The sequence below is a fragment of the Hyperoodon ampullatus genome (genome assembly GCF_949752795.1).
Source record: "Hyperoodon ampullatus genome assembly, chromosome: 7".
Lineage (NCBI taxonomy): Eukaryota > Metazoa > Chordata > Mammalia > Artiodactyla > Ziphiidae > Hyperoodon > Hyperoodon ampullatus.
The window spans coordinates 47,033,589-47,054,779 of record NC_136920.1 but is presented as its reverse complement, the minus strand read 5'-3'; the positions used below and the strand labels follow the sequence as shown (position 1 = coordinate 47,054,779).

Here is a 21,191-nt window from a genome sequence, read left to right as displayed (position 1 = left end):
AAAGGTTAATGGCAGGGGTTTTGGCGTCTGATAACCAGTATTTGGATCTAGGTTCCTTGATAACCCACCAATATGTTATCTTGGGTCATCAGATAACTTTTCTGAGTTTTAATTTTCCATAAAATGGGAACAATAATAATGTTCAACTCCTCAGCTTGTTGTAAAGATGAAATGAAATAATAAGTGTCTCATTTTAACCAGGTGCCTTGTGCCTTGTAAGTGATTGGCAAATGGTCACTGCTTGTATGATTATATTGATGGTTATTATTTGGGTCAAAGATTACATAGTAGAATTTTTCATTGTTTCATCTCTCTTTAGTTCAGCCTCACCATAGAAAGGCCATGCGACAATTGTATCTGTTAAATGAGTGAATGAAAAGGAAACCAAGGGGAGACCTTGGCAGCTTTTAAGAAAGTCTGGCCATGAGAAACTCAACAGCATTCTAACCTTGACATTGTCATTCATTCCAATGGCAAATACTGTCATCTCTAAGCAAACACTTACAGCTCACCATCTGCCACAGATCGCCACTTGGATGTCCAATAGTCCTCTCCAATCCTCCAAGTCCTTTACCAAATGAATCTGCTTTTCCCTTTTTCTCCTTTTCAACTTTCCACTTCTGCTGTCCTCCCTCGCTCTGTTACCTCCTATCTCCCAGGCTCAAAACTGTCCAATCTACTTTGACTTCTTCTGTCATCAGTCAACCACAGTCAATTGGTCACCAAGTTCTGCTGATTTGACCTGCTTCAATTTTTCTCACTTGTTTCATGATCTTCATCTCTATTGCTAACCTTAGACCAGCCCATCTGCGTCTCACTTGACCACTTTAGTGGTCCCCTGCTTGGTCTTTCTATTCTTGGAGTCTCCCTACTCCATTTCATTTTTCCAAAGCACACCCAGATTTGTCACGTTCTTGCTTCCAAACTTCCAATGGCTCCTGATGCCTATAAAATAAAGCTCAAACATCCCCGACTGACATTTGAGGCCTTCTGTGGTCTACGCCCAATCTGCTCTTTGAATTTCCCCTTTATCCACTCCATGCTGCATCCAAACTGAAATGCTGTTAATCTTTATAAAGTGTGTGTTTTCTTGACTACACGCCATTTTACACCTCAGTCCCTATACCTCCTTGATCCAAACCCTACCATCCTTGCATGTTTCAAGGAACAATTCAAAAGGCACTTCCGTCCATGAAGCTTCCCTTCTGGAAGTTATCACTCCCAACTCTGCATTCCTATAGCGTTTTCCTCTCCCACAGCACCTATCCCTTTCTTCCTTCTATTATAGTTATATATATTTCCTTGTCTTTCATAGCAACTCTTTAAGGGCAAGTAAAGGGTCTCGTCCTCTTTGATTCTTTAGCACTTAGCTTGGGGCCTGCAATGTGATATGAACTCAGGAACCGATGGACAATGTCGTAGATCCAACACAGAGAGCAAAGGCTCTTCTCCATGGGACTGAATTCAGAACTGGAGCAGATGGGCAAGTTCAGAGAGAAGATGCTGCATCCTGTTTTGTGACGCCAGTGGAGCTAGAGCTGTGGGTCACTGGAGAAGTCGGGGTCAAAAGGCTGAGGGCAAACTTGAGCAGCATCCTGGGGTTTTAGAGCCCAGCAATAGCTACCAGTGGACTGGATCACAGGTTCCTTGTTAGGATGGCTTTTACAACTCATAACCCCTCTGTAGTATTTCAGATGGTGAGGAGGAGATTCAGATGACTGAGGGATGGTGCGGCCCATTCTTTCTCTGTCTGCCTAGCTTCTGACTTACTGCCACCTCCCTCAGCCTAGGTGGACCCAATGGGGCTGACCCAGGACTGATCGGAGGATCACGCTTCCTTGCTTGCTCTGGCTCTGGTTTCCTTGGATTGAGGCCTTCTCCTTCCTCCTGCTGTTCCTTCCTTCCCTCTTATCCATCCCTTGCCTCCTCCTTTTTTCTCTCTCTCCACAACATAAATAATGCACAGTCCGTGGTCTCAAATCTTGGTTCCATCCCTCATGAGCAAAGCTGAGCTAACCTCTCAGCCTCCTTGTCTATAAAATGGGGATGATAACAACCCCTGCCTCTTGGAGGGTCACTGGGAGAAGTCAGTGAGTTAGTCTGGGTTGAGCACTTAGCAGAATGCTGGTGAGGTGGACAGGGTGCTGTGCCGCCCAGATTCCCCTTTTAGGAACGAAGGGGTTATTCCCCCCGTGGTACCCTCAGCTATGAGCCTATTCTGGGACTTTCCTCAACTGAAGAGAGCCACCTTGACCAAAGTCACACCCTGTTCCCAGGGCAGCAGCCCACAACCAATGAATGATGGACGCAGGGGTACCAAGGCCCAGATCCCTTGGCCCAACTCAGGATGGCTCTGAAGGACCATCCCTGCTCCTGAGCCTCCTAGTGCACTCAGCTGGGTCTTCCGATGGCTCCCACCTAGCCCACACTCTCTCCCTTTTCCCTGTCCTGCTTCCTTTCCTTCTAGAGGTGTTGATCCCAAGAGCACTGCCTAATATGCAAATCGCCATCTCAGAGAATGTTTCCCAGGAAATCCAACTGTTGACACGGAGTGGGCTTTAACCCATGGTGGGCGTGTGCATGACAGGCAGGCACTTAGGACTAACATCTGGTCCAAGTTTAAAGGCCCAAGTGGCTGGTGCCCAGAGGCAGGGGATGCTCCCTTGGCTCCAGTACTCGGCCACCTCCCAGCACCTCCTCCCCAAAGCTGCTGGGACTGGGATGAAGGAGAGATTTAGAACCTTGGGAAAGCTCTTGGGGAGGAGGGCTTTACTGAGCTGAGCATTCCTCCTGGCTCCGGGAAATGGTCTCTGTGGGAAAGAGTCAGAAAAGCAGTTCTCACTCCCCTTTGTGATTTATGCTGGAAAGCTCTGGGTGGGTCAGGCTGGCCCGTCCTCCCGGAGCAAGAGGGGCCCACAAAACTTCATGGTCCCTAAGACCTGAGCTTTGGCCTCACTTCCCTCACAGCCTACTCCTATTACATCTCAGTTTGCAGTTCCGCTTTCTGGCTGGGAAGCCACAGAAACTCAGCTTTTATCTTGTGAGTTGTTTCAGAAGCTTCGCTGAACTACCCCTCCCCTCCAGCCAACAACATCAGGGTCCAGAGATACCTGTGCCTTGAAAAACTCTGCCTGCCTGCCCTATTCAGAAGCTGGGGAAGCGATGGCTCAGCAGCAGGGCTCTGGGTGGCATCATCAGTTACTTGTGGATGACTGTGGGTGCCACTTAACACCAGCTTGCTCATCTGAGAAAAGTCACGCCCCTACCCTACCGCTTCTCCAAGACCCACCTGGGGGGTTTCAGAAGCACTCTTTTTTTTTTTTTTTTTACATCTTTATTGGAGTATAATTGCTTTACAATGGTGTGTTAGTTTCTGCTTTATAACAAAGTGAATCAGTTATACGTATACATATGTCCCCATGTCTATTCCCTCTTGCAACTGCCTCCCTCCCACCCTCCCCATCCCACCCCTCTAGGTGGTCACAAAGCACCGAGCTGATCTCCCTGTGCTATGCGGCTGCTTCCTACTAGCTATCTATTTTACGTTTCGTAGTGTATCTTTACTCCACTCTGATCACAGTGTGAAAATCAAATGAAATACTGAAAGGGAGACTCCATTAGCACCAAAGTACCATGAAAGGGATAATGAGCAGAGATTCCCTACTTAGGGAAGGAGTTCTTCATCTCCTCTTTTAAAGGTAACTGGAGAAAATGCACCAATAAACAAGAAAAACTGTGGCTTAGAACATTCTGAACCTTTGAAAGGGCAGTCCTGGAGTGAGAGAGAAGGACCGTCCAGAAAAAGGCCGGTGATGGGGCAGGGTAGGGACTAGGGGCAACCTGATCAGTCCTCTTTGACTTGTACACATGCCAAACTATGCGCCCAATATTCAGAGCTCCTGGTTTTTCTAGAGAAGTCAGAAATCCAAGGTTTAAAAAAAAGTTTTTTTTTCAAATGAAGTCTCTTAATTTTAAAATGTTGTCCACGAATTCAAAATTTTCAAAAGTCACTTTAAATCAAAGATCTCTAGGGACCAAATCGACTGGCTGCCCTTTTGTGGTCTGTGGTTCCCTGGTAAGGGGACCCCCTCCTCGGCCACCCTTAGGCGTCTGCAGTCTCTTCCCTGCACTGCTGTGTGTGCTACAGCCACCTTGTCCACCTCCAGCAATGACAGTGTCCATTCAAGTGCCCTTCAGTGTTGTACAGACTTTATCATAGTTAATCCTTACAATTTCCTGTTGTGAGATCAGAGAGGTTATCTGTACACACAGCAGGTAAATGGAAGATTCAAGGCCAGAACTCAGGTCTGCCTGGTTGCAAAGCCAGAGCTGACTCTTCTACATAGTTTCTGAGACTGATCTCTAGCCTCCTCCAAAGTGAAACAGGAGTATAGGGTGGAGGGGGAGAGGCATTCACCCGTCTACTCAGGGGTACTGCAGGGTGAGTGGCCAACAAGTCACCCTGTTTGCTCCTCATCCTCGGGCTCCTGTCTTCGACAGCACAGACAGTCTACTGTAATTGTTTCCAGGTCAGTCTCTCTAACTAGCCTGCAAGCTCCTTGAGGTTGGGCCTGTGCACCTTCTTTATCCCTGAACCCCCAGGGAACTCTTACAGAACAGATGTTACTAAATGGCTGTTGAATGCAACTGAATTAGATGCACTGGCCCAGATATCTACTCATGTAACTTATGCTTTTCCTAGAGGCTCTGGATGCTTCTCCTTGTTTGAGGCCTGCCGAGTTCCACCTCTCCCAGGCTGACCCCAAAGCCCTCATTTCTCTTTCTCTAAAATCACAACAGGTGCATCTCCATCTCTCTGGAGACACTTAGAACTTAGAAGGTTCTCAGAATATGTTGGTTGAAGTCCATGGATACTTAGCAGCCGAGGTTCTATTTTGAATTCATATCTTGATTTCAGTCAGAGTGAAGCAATGTGGGGTCTGGGTCTGTGTTCTTCTCATTCTACACTCCTCAAAGCAGAGCCCCGGGTGCAGTTTTGTAAAGTTACGCCCTGACAAGAGGAGTGATGGGGACCTGAAATCCAGCCCATGAGCCCCTCACCAAGGCCCTGTGCCAGCCTAGAGGAAGCAGTGCTTTTCTCTTACTGGTGAAAATGGGGTGTCTTTTCATCTTATTTTTTAACTCCTCATAGCTTGCACAGAGGCACCATAGATGTTAGTGCAGACCCCATCTCCCTGCTCCTGGCACAGGGCCTGGCACCTGGAAGATGTTCATCGTCTCCATCTACTGAGTTCATTCAACTCAGCAAGCATCTACTGAGTGCCTACTGTGGACAAGTTTCACCACGGCTGAACCGTCCAGGAAGGAGGAAAGATTAGTCTGTAGGACCTCAGAGCATGTCCCCACAGGGAAGGCTGGAGTTAACTTCCCATCGAGTGAGCTGGTTTCCCTTAATGTGCTCAAGATTTTCTTATAGATTCATCCTAGACATACCTTGGAAACTTGCTTCTTCTGGGACTGGGACCAAAACGTGCAGGGCCAAGGCCTGCATGTAACCAGAGTCTAAGCAGATAGGCAGGAAAGAAGAGCACAGGGCACATCACACCCAGACAGAGATGTACGTATTGAGTTCTTCACCGAGGCCAGGACTGGAGTCCAAGGGCCTCAGCTGTGGTTCAGGCCTGGCTGCTGAGAGCCAAGGTCTTGCCCTACTGGCTCTGGTTCTGAATGTCGCCACACCCCCGAGAGGGCCAGAAGTGGGTGGGACACAAGGAGAGGTAGGTAGAGAGAAGCTGTACTCAGTGCCTGGTGGATAGAGGTGGCCCAGGGAACTGGCAGGGATGGAGGGAGGGAGGGCCTGAGAGCAAACAACTCTCAGCCTTCCAGCATTGCCCCGAGAGGTACATATATTGGGCTTGGTCAGGTCCAACCCCTCCCCTGCTCGAGTGCCAGAAATGCCCTCACCAAGCAGCCAGCAGATGTTCTGTAATTTTGCTTCACCCGTTTGTTTGCAGAAGTGATAATGATCTTAGAATCCAGAGTCCCTGAAACTCTTCCACAGAAGTCCCCATGACAGGAGGAGATCTGGGGACACAGCCAGAGGCTAACATGTTTCTACAAAGCTTCACCAATTTTGCATTCTATATTATATCCTGTTTGTTACATATAAAAAAGTTTCCTTAAATGTTTCAAGTAAAATTGATGCTCCAGGAAACAGTGCCAGGTTCATTTTGTCACTCTGCATATGCGTCCCTTCCCCACCCCCCGCCCAACACATACACTGCAGTGTACAGCCAGGTGTGAAGACATCTCTCATCATAAACCTTTTCTCTTGGTGCAGAATGTCCCTGCCCTCCATCTTAGTCCTTCCAACGCCAGACCGTCCAAACTCTACCCCTCAACTCAAGGCCTTGCTCCAATGTCACCTCTTCCAGGAAGTCTTCCCAGATCCCCTTCAGGCTAAAAGTAATCTCGGCCTCCTTGAACACCCCCAGCTCTTCAGGTGCCTTGTTTATCTCTGATCAGCTTCCACCTGTTAATCTTTTTTTTTTTTTTTTTTTTTTTTTTTCGGTACGCGGGCCTCTCACTGTTGTGGCCTCTCCCATTGCAGAGCACAGGCCCCGGACGCACAGGCTCAGCGGCCATGGCTCACGGGCCTAGCCGCTCCGCGGCATGTGGGATCTTCCCGGACCAGGGCACGAACCCGTGTCTCCTGCATCGGCAGGCGGACTCTCAACCACTGCGCCACCAGGGAAGCCCCACCTGTTAATCTTTTGTGTCTCTGTCTTATTTTCCTAATGAAAAGTCAGCCGCTTGAGAAGAGGGTCTATTTGGATTTTTCCCTGAATGCACCATGGAAACTGGCAGTGTATATTCAGCAGGTACTCAATACATGCACTACTACTACTACTACTAGACATTTTCACATGGATGCCTGGTTAATGCAAGCCTTTACTCTGTGGTGCATTTGTGCTTGGCTGTAACTGGTCTATGGTCTGGGCCTGGGGAAGGGATGCAGTCTCTTGCCTTCAGTGTTGTAATGGCCCATTTCATAGCTGAGAATGACTCTAGTCCAGGCTGAAAGGATTCATCCAACAATAGAGCAATATCAAAGAAAACAGGGCCATACCTTAATATTATCTTCTGGCCAAGAGTTCAGCATTGTTGCAAGATGGCCCTTGTCATGAATGGTGATAAACAGCCCACTGGGAAAAGAAAAACACATACACACAGAGAAACCAGTCAGACTAGGAACAGAGCAAAGACTACAAGTACTGTGTATCATTGCATCAGTTAATTTTCACCATAGACCTGGGCAAAAGGGGTCCCTGCCCAAAGCCCCAGCAATGTAGAGAGCCCTGCTCTGGTTTTCCTCTAACTCTTCCCCTCCAGAGGGCAAAGAGGTCCATGGGGCCGAGGGATGTACCCACCTGGAGCCTGTGTTCACAGAGCCTGTACCTTCCTTCCTCTCTCTAGATCAGGCACACAGGACCCCAGAATTCTCTGATTGAGTGGTCTCAAGGCTGCTTTTAGGGACTCTGTGAGCCTTTTCTCTGGGTCCCTCCTTCCAAGTACAGACTACACTGCAGTGGGTGGATCCCTAAGCCTGGGGCTATGACTGGTACTTGGGAGTGTGGGTTGTGATGTCCAGACACTCATACACATGGCCTCTTGCAGCGGGGGATGGAGCTGGGGATAGGAAGAGGGGTGGGCTGCCAGCCTTGAGCCAGTTTTAGAGTCTGAGAATTCTAAATTCAAACTTGGCCTTCCAGACAATCATGAAGGTATATTTGTAAGGGTAGGAGGATGAGACATATTTTACTCAACAGTTTATTAGCAGTTAACAGTTATTAACAGTTACTGAATTTTGTGACCCATTATTTAAGTCATGCCCTCGTCAATACTGTAAACACCCATGGCCCTGCTCTTTGGTCTCACCAGTCTTATAAAACTCTCACCCCTTGAGGAAACCCACTTTCTGCTCCCTGGGCATCTCCACCCAGGCAGCCGAAGGCAGATGGAAACAATCCTACTACAGGGCAGACTGATCGGTGCCACCATCCACTCACTCATCCTTGTCAACCCACATAGACTCTCAGTACTGACCAGCCTCTGTGCCTACAGAGTTTCTCTGGTCAAAATTCACTCTTTCCACTCTTTGCAAAGACTGTTTCAAAATCCTCTGTCCTCAAACCTCCAACTGCCTCATCTTCCCCCCCCCACTGCCCTAGTGACCTTGTCTCTGATGTCACAGGAAGCATCTCTGTCAGTTTCCTACCAGTGAATCTACAAACTTCTGCATCCACAGCCAACCTCTTCATTCCTCTTGTTCCAGTGAAAATTACAGAGCCTCACACTGTTGATTATCCCTCCTCCCTCTCTCTGTCTCTCTCAATCTCTCACTCTACTAGATTTTCCATTAGCTCTAAAATATGCCCAAGTCCATCATCTTAAAAACTTCTGGCTCCTGGTAGTGACAGAGTCACTTGGACAGAATAACATTTCTGCAGATAACAATGATGAGATGGTTAATTGTTAAACAATTTATGTTATTGTTATGTTACAAAATTATTTTAAATTAAGGCAATGGAAGTTGGCCAAAAACAGGCAGACACTGGACGGGAATCTACCTTCGAAAGCAGGAATTATATCCTTTGAGATCTGCAAATTTGCAGCTTTGGCCTGAGAGCGGTCTAATCTGCAAGCAACTTGGGGCAGCAGAAAGCCAGAGTCTTACTAGCATGAGGTGTCAGAGAAGTGAGTTGGAGCTGGAAGAGCAGTCAGGAAGTGAAGGGGAAAGTTCTGCAAGGGAAGGAGATGCAGAGAGGATGAACTTCCAAGTCTGTGTGTAAAACCTGCCCAAATCACTGGCTGACCACTCAGGTATGCATACCCAAGGGCCTGGCAAAAAAAAAAAAAACAGAAAAAAAGAGCTGCAGCTGAACGCTGAAAGAACCCAGCAGAGATTTCCATGTTGGCAGACCAGTAGGGACAGAGTTTGGAATTTGAGTCTGGCCAAGTTAAGTCCTTCCTAGAACAAAACTTACTCTCCTGAGGAACAGAATAATCCAGAGTTCACAGAATGTAGGGTACAGAGAGGTCCATTATAACAGTCTGCTTACTTTATACATGTTAGACATTTTCCATAATAAAAAGTTTAAACAAAACAAGAAAAATACCACCAAAGCCCAAACTACTCTTGACTTTCACGCTCCTTGTTGAGACTGTTCTTTCTCTCTCCTTCCTTCCATAGCCAAACTTCTTGAAAGTATTGTCTACACTAGCCGCCTCCATTTTTTCATCTTCCCCTGAAACATGTCTTTTGTTAATATTGTGCTGCCAGCACTGCTCTTGCCAAGGCCACCGATGACGTCCACATCCCTAAATGGCAGCAGCTTTCTAGTCCCCATGTCCTTTGGCTTCTCAGCAGCATCTGACACTTTGTAAACCACTCCCCACCCAACCTCTGGCTTCTGCGACTCCCCTCTCTGTGAGTTTTCTTCTGCCTCTCAGGCCGTTTCTTCTTAGTCCCTTATGCTGGGTCATCCTCCTATCAGGTGTTACAGTTCCTCAAAAACTTGCACTATCCCATTCTCCTCCTCACTCTTATTCTTTCTCTATATAATCTCATCGGTGCCCAAGGCTTTTGGCCAGTGACTCTCAAATATCTGTAGACCAGAGATTCTCACCTTGGGCACTGTTGATATTTTGGGTTGGATAACCCTTTGCTGCAAGGGGTGGGGATGTCCTGTGTGCTGCAGAATGTTTGGCAGCATCCTGGTCTCTACCCACTCGATGCCAGTTGCACCCCACGCCCTGTTGTGACAACCAAAAATGTCTCCAGACATTGGTAAATGTCTCCTGGGGAGCAAATGTGACCCTGGCTTTAGAGCCATTGTTCTAGATCCTTATCTTTAACTGCTTGCTTGACATCTCCATTTGTATGTCTCAAAGGCACCTCAAACTTAACCTGTCCAAAACCAAATTTACGATCTAAACTTGCATCACTATGACTCAAAGACAAGACAAAATGAAAATCCAAGACAAACCTGATTCTTTTCTCTTGCTCCCTTTCTCAGTGACTATTACCCCCATACATCTAGTTTAACAACCCCAGACCCCTGGAAGCATCCTTGACACTGTCCTCTCCCCTTTTATACAACCCCTTGCCAAGTCCTTCCTTTCTACTCTGTAATTAGCTCCTGGTTCATACACTTTATTTCATCCATGACACCACCTACCTGGTCCAGGCTCCCAATAGCTCTTCCTTAAAGCACCAAAATAACTTTGTAACATCCTCTCATCTCTATCTAACCTATTTTCTACACAGTAGAAAGAGTGACGTTCTTGAAATCAAAGCCTTACCATGTGATTTTTTTTGGCCGTGGCTTGTGGGATCTTAGTTCCCTGACCAGGGATTGAACCCGCGCTACAGCAGTGAAAGCGCTGAGTTGCAACCACTGGACCACCAGGGAACTCCAAAACCTTACTGTGTTATCCCTTGTGATAAATATCCTTCATGTCTTTCCATGGTTCTTGGAATGACGACCCAAGTCCTTAGCATGGTCTACCGGCAAAGCCCAGTGTGGCCTGGCATTTGTCAACCTCTTCATCCTTATTTCATTCTCCAGTCATTGGCTGCACTGGCCTTCTTTCCATTCCTCCATGTGCCACGATTTTCTTACTCTAGGGCAAGTTCACATACTGTTCCCTCTGCCTGGTACCCCCTGTCTCTCTTCACTCTATGTTTAGTTAATTTCTACTTATTCTTCTGATGACTTCCAAGTCAAAGCTGGGGCTCCTTGTTATATATTCTCAAAGTACCCCATACCTACATACACAAACTTATTACAGTTATTTGTGTGGCTATTTGGTTAATATCTTTCCCCCGTTAGTCTGTAAGCTTCATCAGGGTAAGATGAACATTTATTCTGTTGTTGTTGACCACCGTATGCCCAGACTTAGTCCATAATGGATGCTCATACATAGTTTCTGAATAAGTGGAGGAGTAAGTGAACTATGAGGATGGTTGAAGGTTGAGGGTTGAAGATGAAAGGTGCTGAATAAAGTTGGAGTGAAGGAAACTTTAATGTGTGTTATGTTGTATCATGCTCAAGGGATCAGTGTGCTGGGCTGGGTGGTGCTGGGCTGTGTCTGTGGCTTAGAGTGGGGAAATGCATGTAGGAAGGCAGTGGACAGGCCAGTGGGGAGGAAAACCCCAGAGCCTAAGACTTGGGAGTTGCAGGCCTCTTTCCAGCATGTTGATTGGGGGCGATGTGGGTCTTTGAATTAACTTATTCATTAGGTTTGAGAAAAAGTTCCAGGAGTTTGTTGTGCCATTCTGAAATGATCATGGGGCACTCAGTTGTATCAATCAAGACAAAACCAAGTATCGGATTGGCTTTTTGGAACTTGTCGCTAAGGATCATCTCCAGGCAGTTTGAGTTTGGAAAAATCACACTGTGTTGATAATAATGAACTCCAAGGACTGAAGTTCAGGATGCTTCAAGCCATCCTGAAGTTTAAATAGTGGTACCTGTCTTGGTGTCGGTAGAAGGGTAAGTGGGCCAAGGTGAGCCTATACATCTGGACGCTTTCAAAGAACCACCCCCTGTACCTCCAAACCAGCTGCTGCTCTAAGGTGTGGCCTGAGGAGGTCTTGTTAGGGCTGTGACTCTTCACCAGCTTCTGTTTTTCCACAGCTGCTGCTCTCATATTCATAAGCAGCTTCTCCTCAGGTCATCCAGAGCTAGTCACATGGAACAACAATGCTAACAAAGAGGCCAATTCTTTCCCGCTGGAAAAACCAGGTCTCAGCCCAAGGCTCAATGATGACTCATCGAGTGACCTTGGGGAAGTCATTTACCCACATTAATTAATCCCAATGACGCATTCCTGGCCTTTAGCAGCTCTTGACCCTGATCTGTTTTGGAAAAGTAACTCAGCCGAACAACTCCTGTTCTCAACTTTGCCTTTACCAGATAGAGGCTTAGTAATTACATTCAGCAAAAAGCTCACATGTTAAGGGGTAAGACACAGGCACCATTTTAGACCTTAGCAAAGCTCTGATGCAGTTAATTCTAAACACAGGAAAAGTGTGATTGTGGAAATAATCTGGTACATTAAAATAGGCTCTCTTTGTTGAAGATAAGAAGAGGGCAGAGGGACACTTCAAATGAATACTTTTACAGTTAAATTTGAGCTATTAAAATTTCAAAAGACTCCTTTCTTTTTGCATATATAATTTTATTCTCAGAAGAGATCATACTGCAAAAATAAAACCTTTTGAAATGTATTAACAGCTTTTAATCACTTCTCAAAGTGCACTTCCGTCTATCACGTAACTTGCAGCTACAAATCATCCCAAAAGGATCACCCTGGATGAGGATTCTGAGATATCTAGTCCAAAGACCTCACTTTATAAACGAGGACATTGAAGTCCAGAGAGGTGAAGTGACTTGTTTGAGGTCACACAGCTCATAAGCAGCAGAACTTGCTTGAATCAAGGTCCTGAGTCCAGGGCTCTCTCTACTGACCCAGATTGCCTGTTCTCTCCATGGATCTAGTTCCCAACAGACAGCTAGGGATATGGACTGAAATGTACCAGAGATGCACACTGGGGCCACTAATGAAATATTTTTCTCTGATGCATGTTGGTGAGGAAGTAAAATGTGCAGAGTGAGGGATTATGATGATAAACAAATGGACTGCAGGTTCCAGTAGGATCCTAGGGGGTTGCTTGCCAAATTTCCTGGTGGAACTGTATCTAGACCAGCTCAAGAAGAAGATACTTCCAGGGAAGAAAACTTCTTAGATGTCCTCAGCAATCTACTTTCAGGTTTAACCACTTCCACTCGAAGAGTGGGGCACTATTTTCTCCAGCAACACATGGTGATGGGGTTGGTTCTTACCTCTGCTGCTATGGTTGGTTCTTATCTCACTTTCTCATTTCTCAAGTGAGAAATGCAGACACTCACTCCTCGGCATTCCTTCTTAGCGGCTTCAGGAAGCATATCTAGGTGCCATGGGAGGCGCAGCTACCCACACCTGCTTAGTCTCACCAGAGACCTCAGGCCCACAGGAGTCCCTGAGGCTGGCGTGGGGATTTTCAGGGACTACTTCCAATAAAACAGATCACTGAAAGTGATAAAGCTGCAAGTGACTCAAGTGAAGTTTTAGGGAAGTGGCAGAGGGAAGGTAGCATAGACGGGGGGTTAAATCTACGTGCTTTGCAGCCACAGCACTGGGTTCAAATCCTGCCTTAGCTCCTTGCTGGCTGTGTGGCTGTGGACAGGTTACCCCTTCTTCAAGCTTCAGTTCCTCATCTGTAAAATGGAGAACTTGACACCAGTTGCTTCATGCCTTTGCTATAAGGATCAACTAAGACCATGCATATTTAAAGAGTTCACTGTGGTGCCTGCTGGCATGTAGTTAGTTCCCCCAAAATGGCAGCTCTTAGCGTTGCTGAGTTAGTGTAGTTCATGGTTAGGAGTGCAGGCCCGGCAGTCAGACCGCCTGGGTCCAAAAGCTAGCAAAATGTCCAGGGAGGAACCTGGCTTATAGTAAGTGCTCAGTAAACACTAGTAGCTAATTATTAATTTGTATTTTATATCAAGACTTATACCAAGTTAATATGCATGTTTGCCAGGAACTAGGATTTACAGTTATATGTGCTTTTGGTGAAACGGGAAGGCAGTCAAAGTTTGGTAGAAAATCTTGCAGTATGAGGGTCACTGAGTGAGGGCAAAATAGAGTTCTTTGGTGATGCACAGTTGGACCTAGCAGTTTTCCACGTTCCCTGCAAGAGCTAGTATTCAATAGGGTGAGATCAAGGGCAGCCTGAAAGGGAATACAAGTCGCAAAAGGGCAATATTCACTCGCTCACTCACTCATCCATCCATCCATCCATCCATCCATTGGGCTTTTGAATAGCTCAGGAACCCTGTCTGTCCCTTTATGCACATTATCTTAATTCTCATGCAACACTCTCAGACAGGCATCATCCCCATTCTATAGATGAGATTAAGATGGAAGAGGTGTGAAGGTAGAGGTGAGATTTAAACACACATCTCTTGGAGCATGGAAATGTGGCTCGTTTAGGTGTGGGATTTGGGACAAGTCTCTTCAATTCTCGGTGTCTTAGTCTTCTCTTCAGTAAAATGGGCACAATGGCTTCTCCATTACGGAGTGGCTGTGAGGATGAAGCAAGGCAAGTTCACACACACTCTGCACACTGTAAAGCCCTGTAGACATGTGACTCTTCATATCTATCTGACCTTGACCAATATGGTAAGTCTGAGAGGGGCTGTTAAGTGTGCCAATCTCTCTGGTTTCCTGACGGCCCTTTCTGGGTGAATGGGGTAGTAATTTGGGTGCCGAGGAGCTCTCTGTATTCCACAGTTGGGTCTGTTTTAATCTTTTCTCCATGAGAAGGAGTCAGACCCTTCCCCCCACCCCCAAAATGAAGGCTGCTCTGTGAGACATTGGCTCTGACAGCTGGTGTCATGTTCTACCACCCCATCCTGAGGCAGAAAAGAAGGCAGGAAGGTGGGAAGCTCCAGGAAGTGCTGGGCCTGGCTTCGCACTGACGTGGAAGCATTTCCAGCTTCCGACTGAATTATAGGCTGCCCCAGGGATCCCGAGGCACTGAGCATCCTGAGGTGAGCTAACATAACCTGAGCACTCATCCAGGCTAATGGATCCTCTGAGTAATTAGAACGGAACGCCCTTGGTGCTCCTGCTGCTGTGAAGATGGGCCTCTGGGTGAGAGGCTGTCGTGGGAATCTCTCATTGTTAATAGCCGTTAACTGGAACAGGAAAAAACAAAAAACAAAAAACCAGAAATAATTGTAGCTACTGATACCTTCCCCCAAGTTTTTCCTGTTTACTTCAGGGAAGCAATTTTGGAACTTGAGGGAAGAAAAAATATATATAGTAAATATGACAAGCTGCCAACCTATGGAATCAGGGCTTAAATGAATGTATTCCCTGCTTTACAGAACATTCCTGAAAAGTTGTGAGTTAATAAAATATACCTAAAAGAATACCGTATGTGTACTCGGGAGGTTGCTGTTTAAAGGGAAGCTGCAGAAAATTGTTCAGGAACATAAATTACTGTCCCCTGATTTATGGCTTTCACAAATTTGGACTTTCCTATTTTGGTTTCTAGAAACAGAACCCAGGTTCCTTCTCAGCTGATGCTTGGACATCAGGGCCTGAGAAGGAGGCACCAGAGAAGGGGGCAGCCCCCTCTCACATGGAGTTTTGGGGTAAATGTGTGACCAGGGAAGGGAATGGATTCATGCTGAACAAAAAGTAAACACCTACTTATTCTTTCACATACGTAACTCATTTGACCTAAAAGACATATTTGTTACAGGCTGTTCATCCTGCAACAGGGCTGACCTGACACATTGGGCTGGAAGCGTTTAAAGGCCAGTATATGATTCACCATCTTCTCTTTTTCCTTTGTTGCCGCCATCTGTACTGTTCCAGACGAGGCTACCTCAGGACCTGGCTCTGAAGTGAGGAAGACGCTGAGCACAGCCCCCAGCTGACCCACGGGACATGATGCAGAAGCACAGAATAAGCTTTAAGGGATGTTTGTTCCATAGCATCATGTAGCCATGGTAAACTCTGTTCCACAAAACCTTTCAGAGATGCCCATTTTGTTAAACGAGATATTGGCGCTCTGGTTAAAGCAGAGGTGAGAGCCTTCCTTCTTGGAAGGTCTTCTCACTACTCTTCATCTCACTAGTCACTGTTCCTACAACGGACCTCAGGCAATGACAGCAGAGGAAAAGAATTCCTGATTGGAGACGGTGCTATAGCACTGCAGGTTAGTGACTGTTACTTAGAAAAGTATATCTTTAATGCATAGGTCCTCCTACTAGACTATATGTCCTATGAGGGCAGGACGACATCTGTCTTGTTCACTGCTGTAACCTTGGGGCCCAGCATAGCACCAAGCACACAACAGGTGCTCTAGAAGCAACATACATGTTGGGTATGCTGAGTGGTGCAGAAGTGGGTGCTGAAATGAGACACAGCTGAGCCTTTATGTTTTCAGTTATAAACTGGGCATATAATAACACCTACCTCAACGTGCTTCTGTGAGGATTCAATGAAATAATAGATCAGGTACCTGGCATAGTGCTTGGCGTGTGGTAAATGCTCCATAAGTGGTAGCTGATATTGGTTACTTATGCTAGAGAGCAATAACATATCCAAATATTTTCTGGGTGACAGAAAATTCCAAGCCAAGAAAATGAAACAACTGTGAATTGAATTGTGTCCCTCTCAAAAGATACACCGAAATCTTAACCCCTGCTACCTGTGACTTTCTTTGGAAATGGGTCTTTGCAGATGTCATTAAGGTGAGGTCACCAGGGAGGCCTTTCATCCAAAATGACTGGTGTCTTTATGAGAAGAGGTGAAGACAGAGGGAGACACAGGGAGAAGATGGCCACGAGGTGATGGAGGCAGAGACTGGAGTGAGGCATCTATACGGCAAGGAATGTCAAGGACCACTGCCAAACAACAGGAGCTACAAGAGGCGAGGAAGGGTTCTCCCCTACAGATCTCGGAGAGACCTCAACTCTGTCGACACCTGGATTTCAGACTTGCAGCCTCCAGAACTGTAAGACAATAAACTTCTGCTGTTCTAAGCCACCCTGTTTGCGGTATTTTGTTACAGCAACACTAGGAAGCTAGTACACCAACATCCAATTTGTGTGCAGTGGCCATGAGCAGTGGTGATCACGATTCCTTCCCTGAACCTGTCTTAAAACTCAGTCTGTTGGAATTTCAGAAGGGCAAGCCGTGGTGAAGTGTCCTCCCTCCCACAGAGGCCTGTAAATTACATACTATCTCCAGTTTCCATCAGGAGCCAGAAAACCCCCTTGAATTTTAGAATTCAGTTACACGAGAGAGAAAGAAAAACAAAGATAACGTTCACTTAGGAGAATGTTATTTCTTGAGAAAAAGACTCTTAACCCTTATCTCCGCCTGCTGAGGAGGGACCCTTAGAAGTTTCCAGAATAGAAGTGAGAAAAAACCCCCAACAAAACCCACTCAACAACACAAGATTCATTCAAGCTTCTTGGCACCAAGTCGAACAAAAAAGGAGGACTTAATTAAAACAGGGTCAGCGACATCAGGCAAACCACCGAGGCCGGGCTCAGGAGGAGGGACGTGAACTTTCAACTTTGGAACAAAGGCTCGCTGTTGCCACGGAACCACCATTCTGCACATTTTTGGCAGCCAGGGAACCTGTCCTCTGAAAACAGGCAAGAGGCTATTTTTAAAACCCAGCAACAGCCTCCCGGACTCAACAGCACAGCAGGAGAAAGTAGGTCTGAGAAGTCCCAGTGCCTGGCTGCCCAGCACCTGGTAAGGCAGAGCCTGAGGATACAGCGAGGTAGCCATCGTGCCTGGGAGAAATTAGGAATCACGTTCTCCCCTGGTTCTGTGAAATGTCCTCGGGGGCATGTGAATAAAGCGGGGCGGGCACCTGTTAGTGGTAGGTCACTCACCATCCTTCTCTGGTTTTAGTTTCTATCTTGAGGGACATTTTGATTATTTTTAACCCACTGAACCATAGCTAATTTCCTGGACCTCGGACGGCCCCTCCTGTTTCCCATTCTGTCTCCTCTTAGGTGGGCACGTGGCCCCTCCCACCCCGAGGAGGCCCCCTTTCCTTCCGACCCTCCCAGATGACACTGAGGTGGAGCGTGCCTGTCTTTGGAGTGAGATGTAAAGGTGAGGACGGTGGTTCCGCCCACGTGACTCCCGCAGCGGGGCCTCGGAGTGGGCGGGACTTCCTTGAGAGTACTGACTGCCTTGTCCCCCGCTCAGGCTTCTTGCATCCTGCTTTAGGCATCCAGCACTGTGCCAGGCACATGGGAAACAAGGAAGCGTAGGGCTTTACCTCTGATCCAGTGGAGTTTTTTGTTCTAGGCAGACTAGAAAAAAAAAACCGGTATAATGGAGATATGATTGGAGGATGGGGAGAACCATGGAACAAGGAGTTAACAAGGATGGCTAAATCACAGTGAAAGAGCAGCAGAGCTGGGCCTGGAGCCTCCACGCTAGGGCACTTTGGCCCTTCCCTCTCACCCTCCCTCCTCTTGCTGCTGTTGGGACAGTTTTCCTCAAGAAGACCTGAAGCATCTTAAGAGCAGCTCCACCTCCAATGAGTTCCATGGGTCCCTAGTACAGCCCTATAAACATTGTGTCCACTTCAGAAGGGAATCTTTGAATAGATTCCTTTCTCTCCTTCCCTGTGTGGGAATGCAGTGGTTGGGAAAAGGGCACTAGAAAATTTCTGCTACTATAGCCAGCTATGTGAGTTTGAAAAAGCTACCAGACCTCTCTGAGCTTGTTTCCCCATCTGAAAAATGTAGAAGGTAGATCGGATAACCTCTAAAAATCTATGATCCTATGACATAACCTAGCAAGACCTGCAGACTAGACCTAGAACAGTTGCAAGAGCATGAATTTACAGCTAGACAGACCTGGGCTCAAATCCCAAATCTTACCCTTATTTGCTGTGCAACCTTAACAAATTACTAACCTCACTGAGTGTCAGTTGCTCATTACTAAAATGGGGCACTAATTAATAGTTGAGTTAATAATTAAATCCATCTCACTAAGCTGGTGCGAGTGTTAAGTAAAACAACACGATGTTGGTCACAAGTAGCCTTTTGAAAAATCTTAAGTTGGAACATACGATGTATTTCTCAAAGGAATGAATGGCGGTTTCCCTCCAAGAGACACAGAAATTCATGCTGTGGTTCCCAGGTAGGGCGACTACATATTCTGGTTTGCCTGTGTCTTGAGACAACTATTATTTGTTTTTCTTTTTCACTCTCAAAAACTTACTGATCTGCAGGTCCAGCCTATTAAATTTAATACTGCAAACGCTTATTGGGAGCCTAGTATGGAAAGTCAGGGTCATCTTTTTGGTGGCGTCATTTTGAACCCTTCCCCTGTGCAGTCATTAATTTTAATCCTACTCGCCACATAAAGTATCTGTGAAGTGGCTTGTAGCACCCACAGTCTTTTGCTCTCTATGACTTTATGGAACAGTCTACAACGTATCCTGTGCCAAATTCTGTAGAGCTGGTGTTGAACCCAGACAGAGGATGGAGACTTGAAGTTTCTAGACCTGTAAATTTCAGGCTTGTCTTGGCTCCTTGAGGGCCTGCCTGATCTTTGGCCTCAAGTAAGTCATGTCATTTTTACCTCAGTTGCGACAAGTAAAATGTAGGAAAGAGAGAAAGAGAAGACAGCGTTTGTTTAGCTCCTGCTATGGTCTGAATGTGCCCCTCCAAAATTCTTATGTTGAAATCCTAATGTCCAATGTGATGGTATTAGGAGGTGGGGTCTCTGGGAGGGGCATTTGGGTGGAGCCCTCATGAATGGGATTACTGCCCTTATAAAAGAGGCCCTGGAGAGTTCCCTAACCCCTTCTGCCATGTGAGGGTATGAGGACAAGTCTGCTACCAAAACTGAGCCCTCATCCCACCATGCCACTGCCCTGATCTCGGACTTCCAGCTTCCAGAACTGGAGAAATAAATTTCTGTTGTTTATAAGCCACCCAGTCTGTGGTATTTTGTTATAGCAGCCAGAATGGACTAAGACAGCTCCCTCTGGGAGCATGTTACAAATGCTACACCATTTACTCATCACCACGAATCTAGGAAGCTAGGAAATTCTCATTTACACCCGGGAGAACTGAGGCTCCATGAGGTCGCAGCGCTGAGACAGGAAGTAGTGTAAGTAGTAAGTACAGGCAAGCAGGTAAGAAGCCACCGAACCTTCATGTCTCTCTTGTTGAAGTTTCGGGAGATACTTGTAAAACACTAAAGTCCTTCAGAAGACAGGCTCCTACTAACATAGAGAAAACCTGGAAGAGGTTTCTAATGGTTTCAACTATTTTTTTTCTTCCTGGAATTTGCAACTATCACTTGTTGCTCTAGTGTTTTTGATTATGAGATGCCTTTTGGCAGGAGAAAATTGTTCGAGTCGAATTCCAAGGGTTGGGGGAATTTTTCCCTCTGTTCTCCTCGAATAAGAAGGAGCCTGAGAAGGTGTACAAACAGCTGTAGAAGAAAGTTTGGTTTTCATTTCTAAGAAAGCATCCGTACATGGAAAGCTGATGAAGAGTGCCCTGGTTACCATCACATCATTAGCTGACTGAACAATTTATAATTGGGAGGGAAAAAAAAGGCTGCATAGATGAAAATTTCCGCTGAAACTGACACCCCTGTCCAAATAGCAAATCACTTAAGAATCTGAAAATTCTAATTTTGCAACTCACAGATGCTTCCAATTAGAACAAGGAAGGTTAGTGTGGTTTCAGCTGCTACTTGAAAATATTAAAACAGGCCAAGAAAACTCAGGCAGAGATGGTACAAAGGAGTTTCTTTTTCTACTGAAATATTTACTCTTCCAACAATAATAATCACAGAGGTTTCAGGCCCTGTTTTCTCTGAGAAGCCACACTTAACACTCTTCACTTTCTTTTATGGCTGTGAACATGGCACAGACCCACACATGCCTCCACTTTATAAAACAAACACACACCTTCCTGCCGTCTAGAAGGTCTCTAGTTAATCTGGGTCTCTGGGCAATAAGTTTTTGGAACGTGGCTCTGTTCTAACATGAACTTCTGATTTATCCAAGCAAATAATCGTTAAACCTGAGAGACTGAAAATTCTCTACCTCTGACTCAGAGGCCCTGCCAATGAGTCATTTGTTTACAGGTATGTGCAAGATCGGGAGAGAGAAACATCCTGTTTTTCTGAAGCAGGTTTGAGAAGTAGTCCCACATACTTTTTCCAACTGAGTCATAAATCTCTGTAGCCTCAGCTTGAGAAACAGGCTACGAGCACAGGACCCTGTCGAGACCCACTGAAACAATAGGCCCCTAAGCCAAGGGCAAGCTGAAGTTGTAAAAGCTCGGATCAATTTTATGCTAGCATTTATGAGACAATTCTATTGGTAGACATCTGAGCCCTATCTTGAAGCAACTTGTAAGCGGAAGATTCTGCCCACTTTAATTTATCGTATAAACATTTCTGGAGCTATCACCGTATATTAGTCATGAAAGCTGGAATTTAATAAAAGAGAACAGAATGCAGTTTTCAGAGAGGACAAAAGTTCACTGCGAAAACATATGTGCAAACCTCAGGGACCCTGATCACTGGAAGCGAATGCAAGAGAC

General features: G+C 46.2%; 1 protein-coding gene across 1 annotated transcript in view; it reads right to left on the bottom strand.

Moving 5' to 3' along the window:
• The window catches only part of ME3 (malic enzyme 3), a 205,144-nt gene that overhangs the window by 59,571 nt on the left and 124,382 nt on the right, over positions 1-21,191 (bottom strand). The window contains exon 5 of the mRNA XM_079707567.1: positions 7,091-7,166. Within this exon, the coding sequence (XP_079563693.1) occupies positions 7,091-7,166 (76 nt within the window). The remainder of the gene's footprint in view (positions 1-7,090; positions 7,167-21,191) is intronic.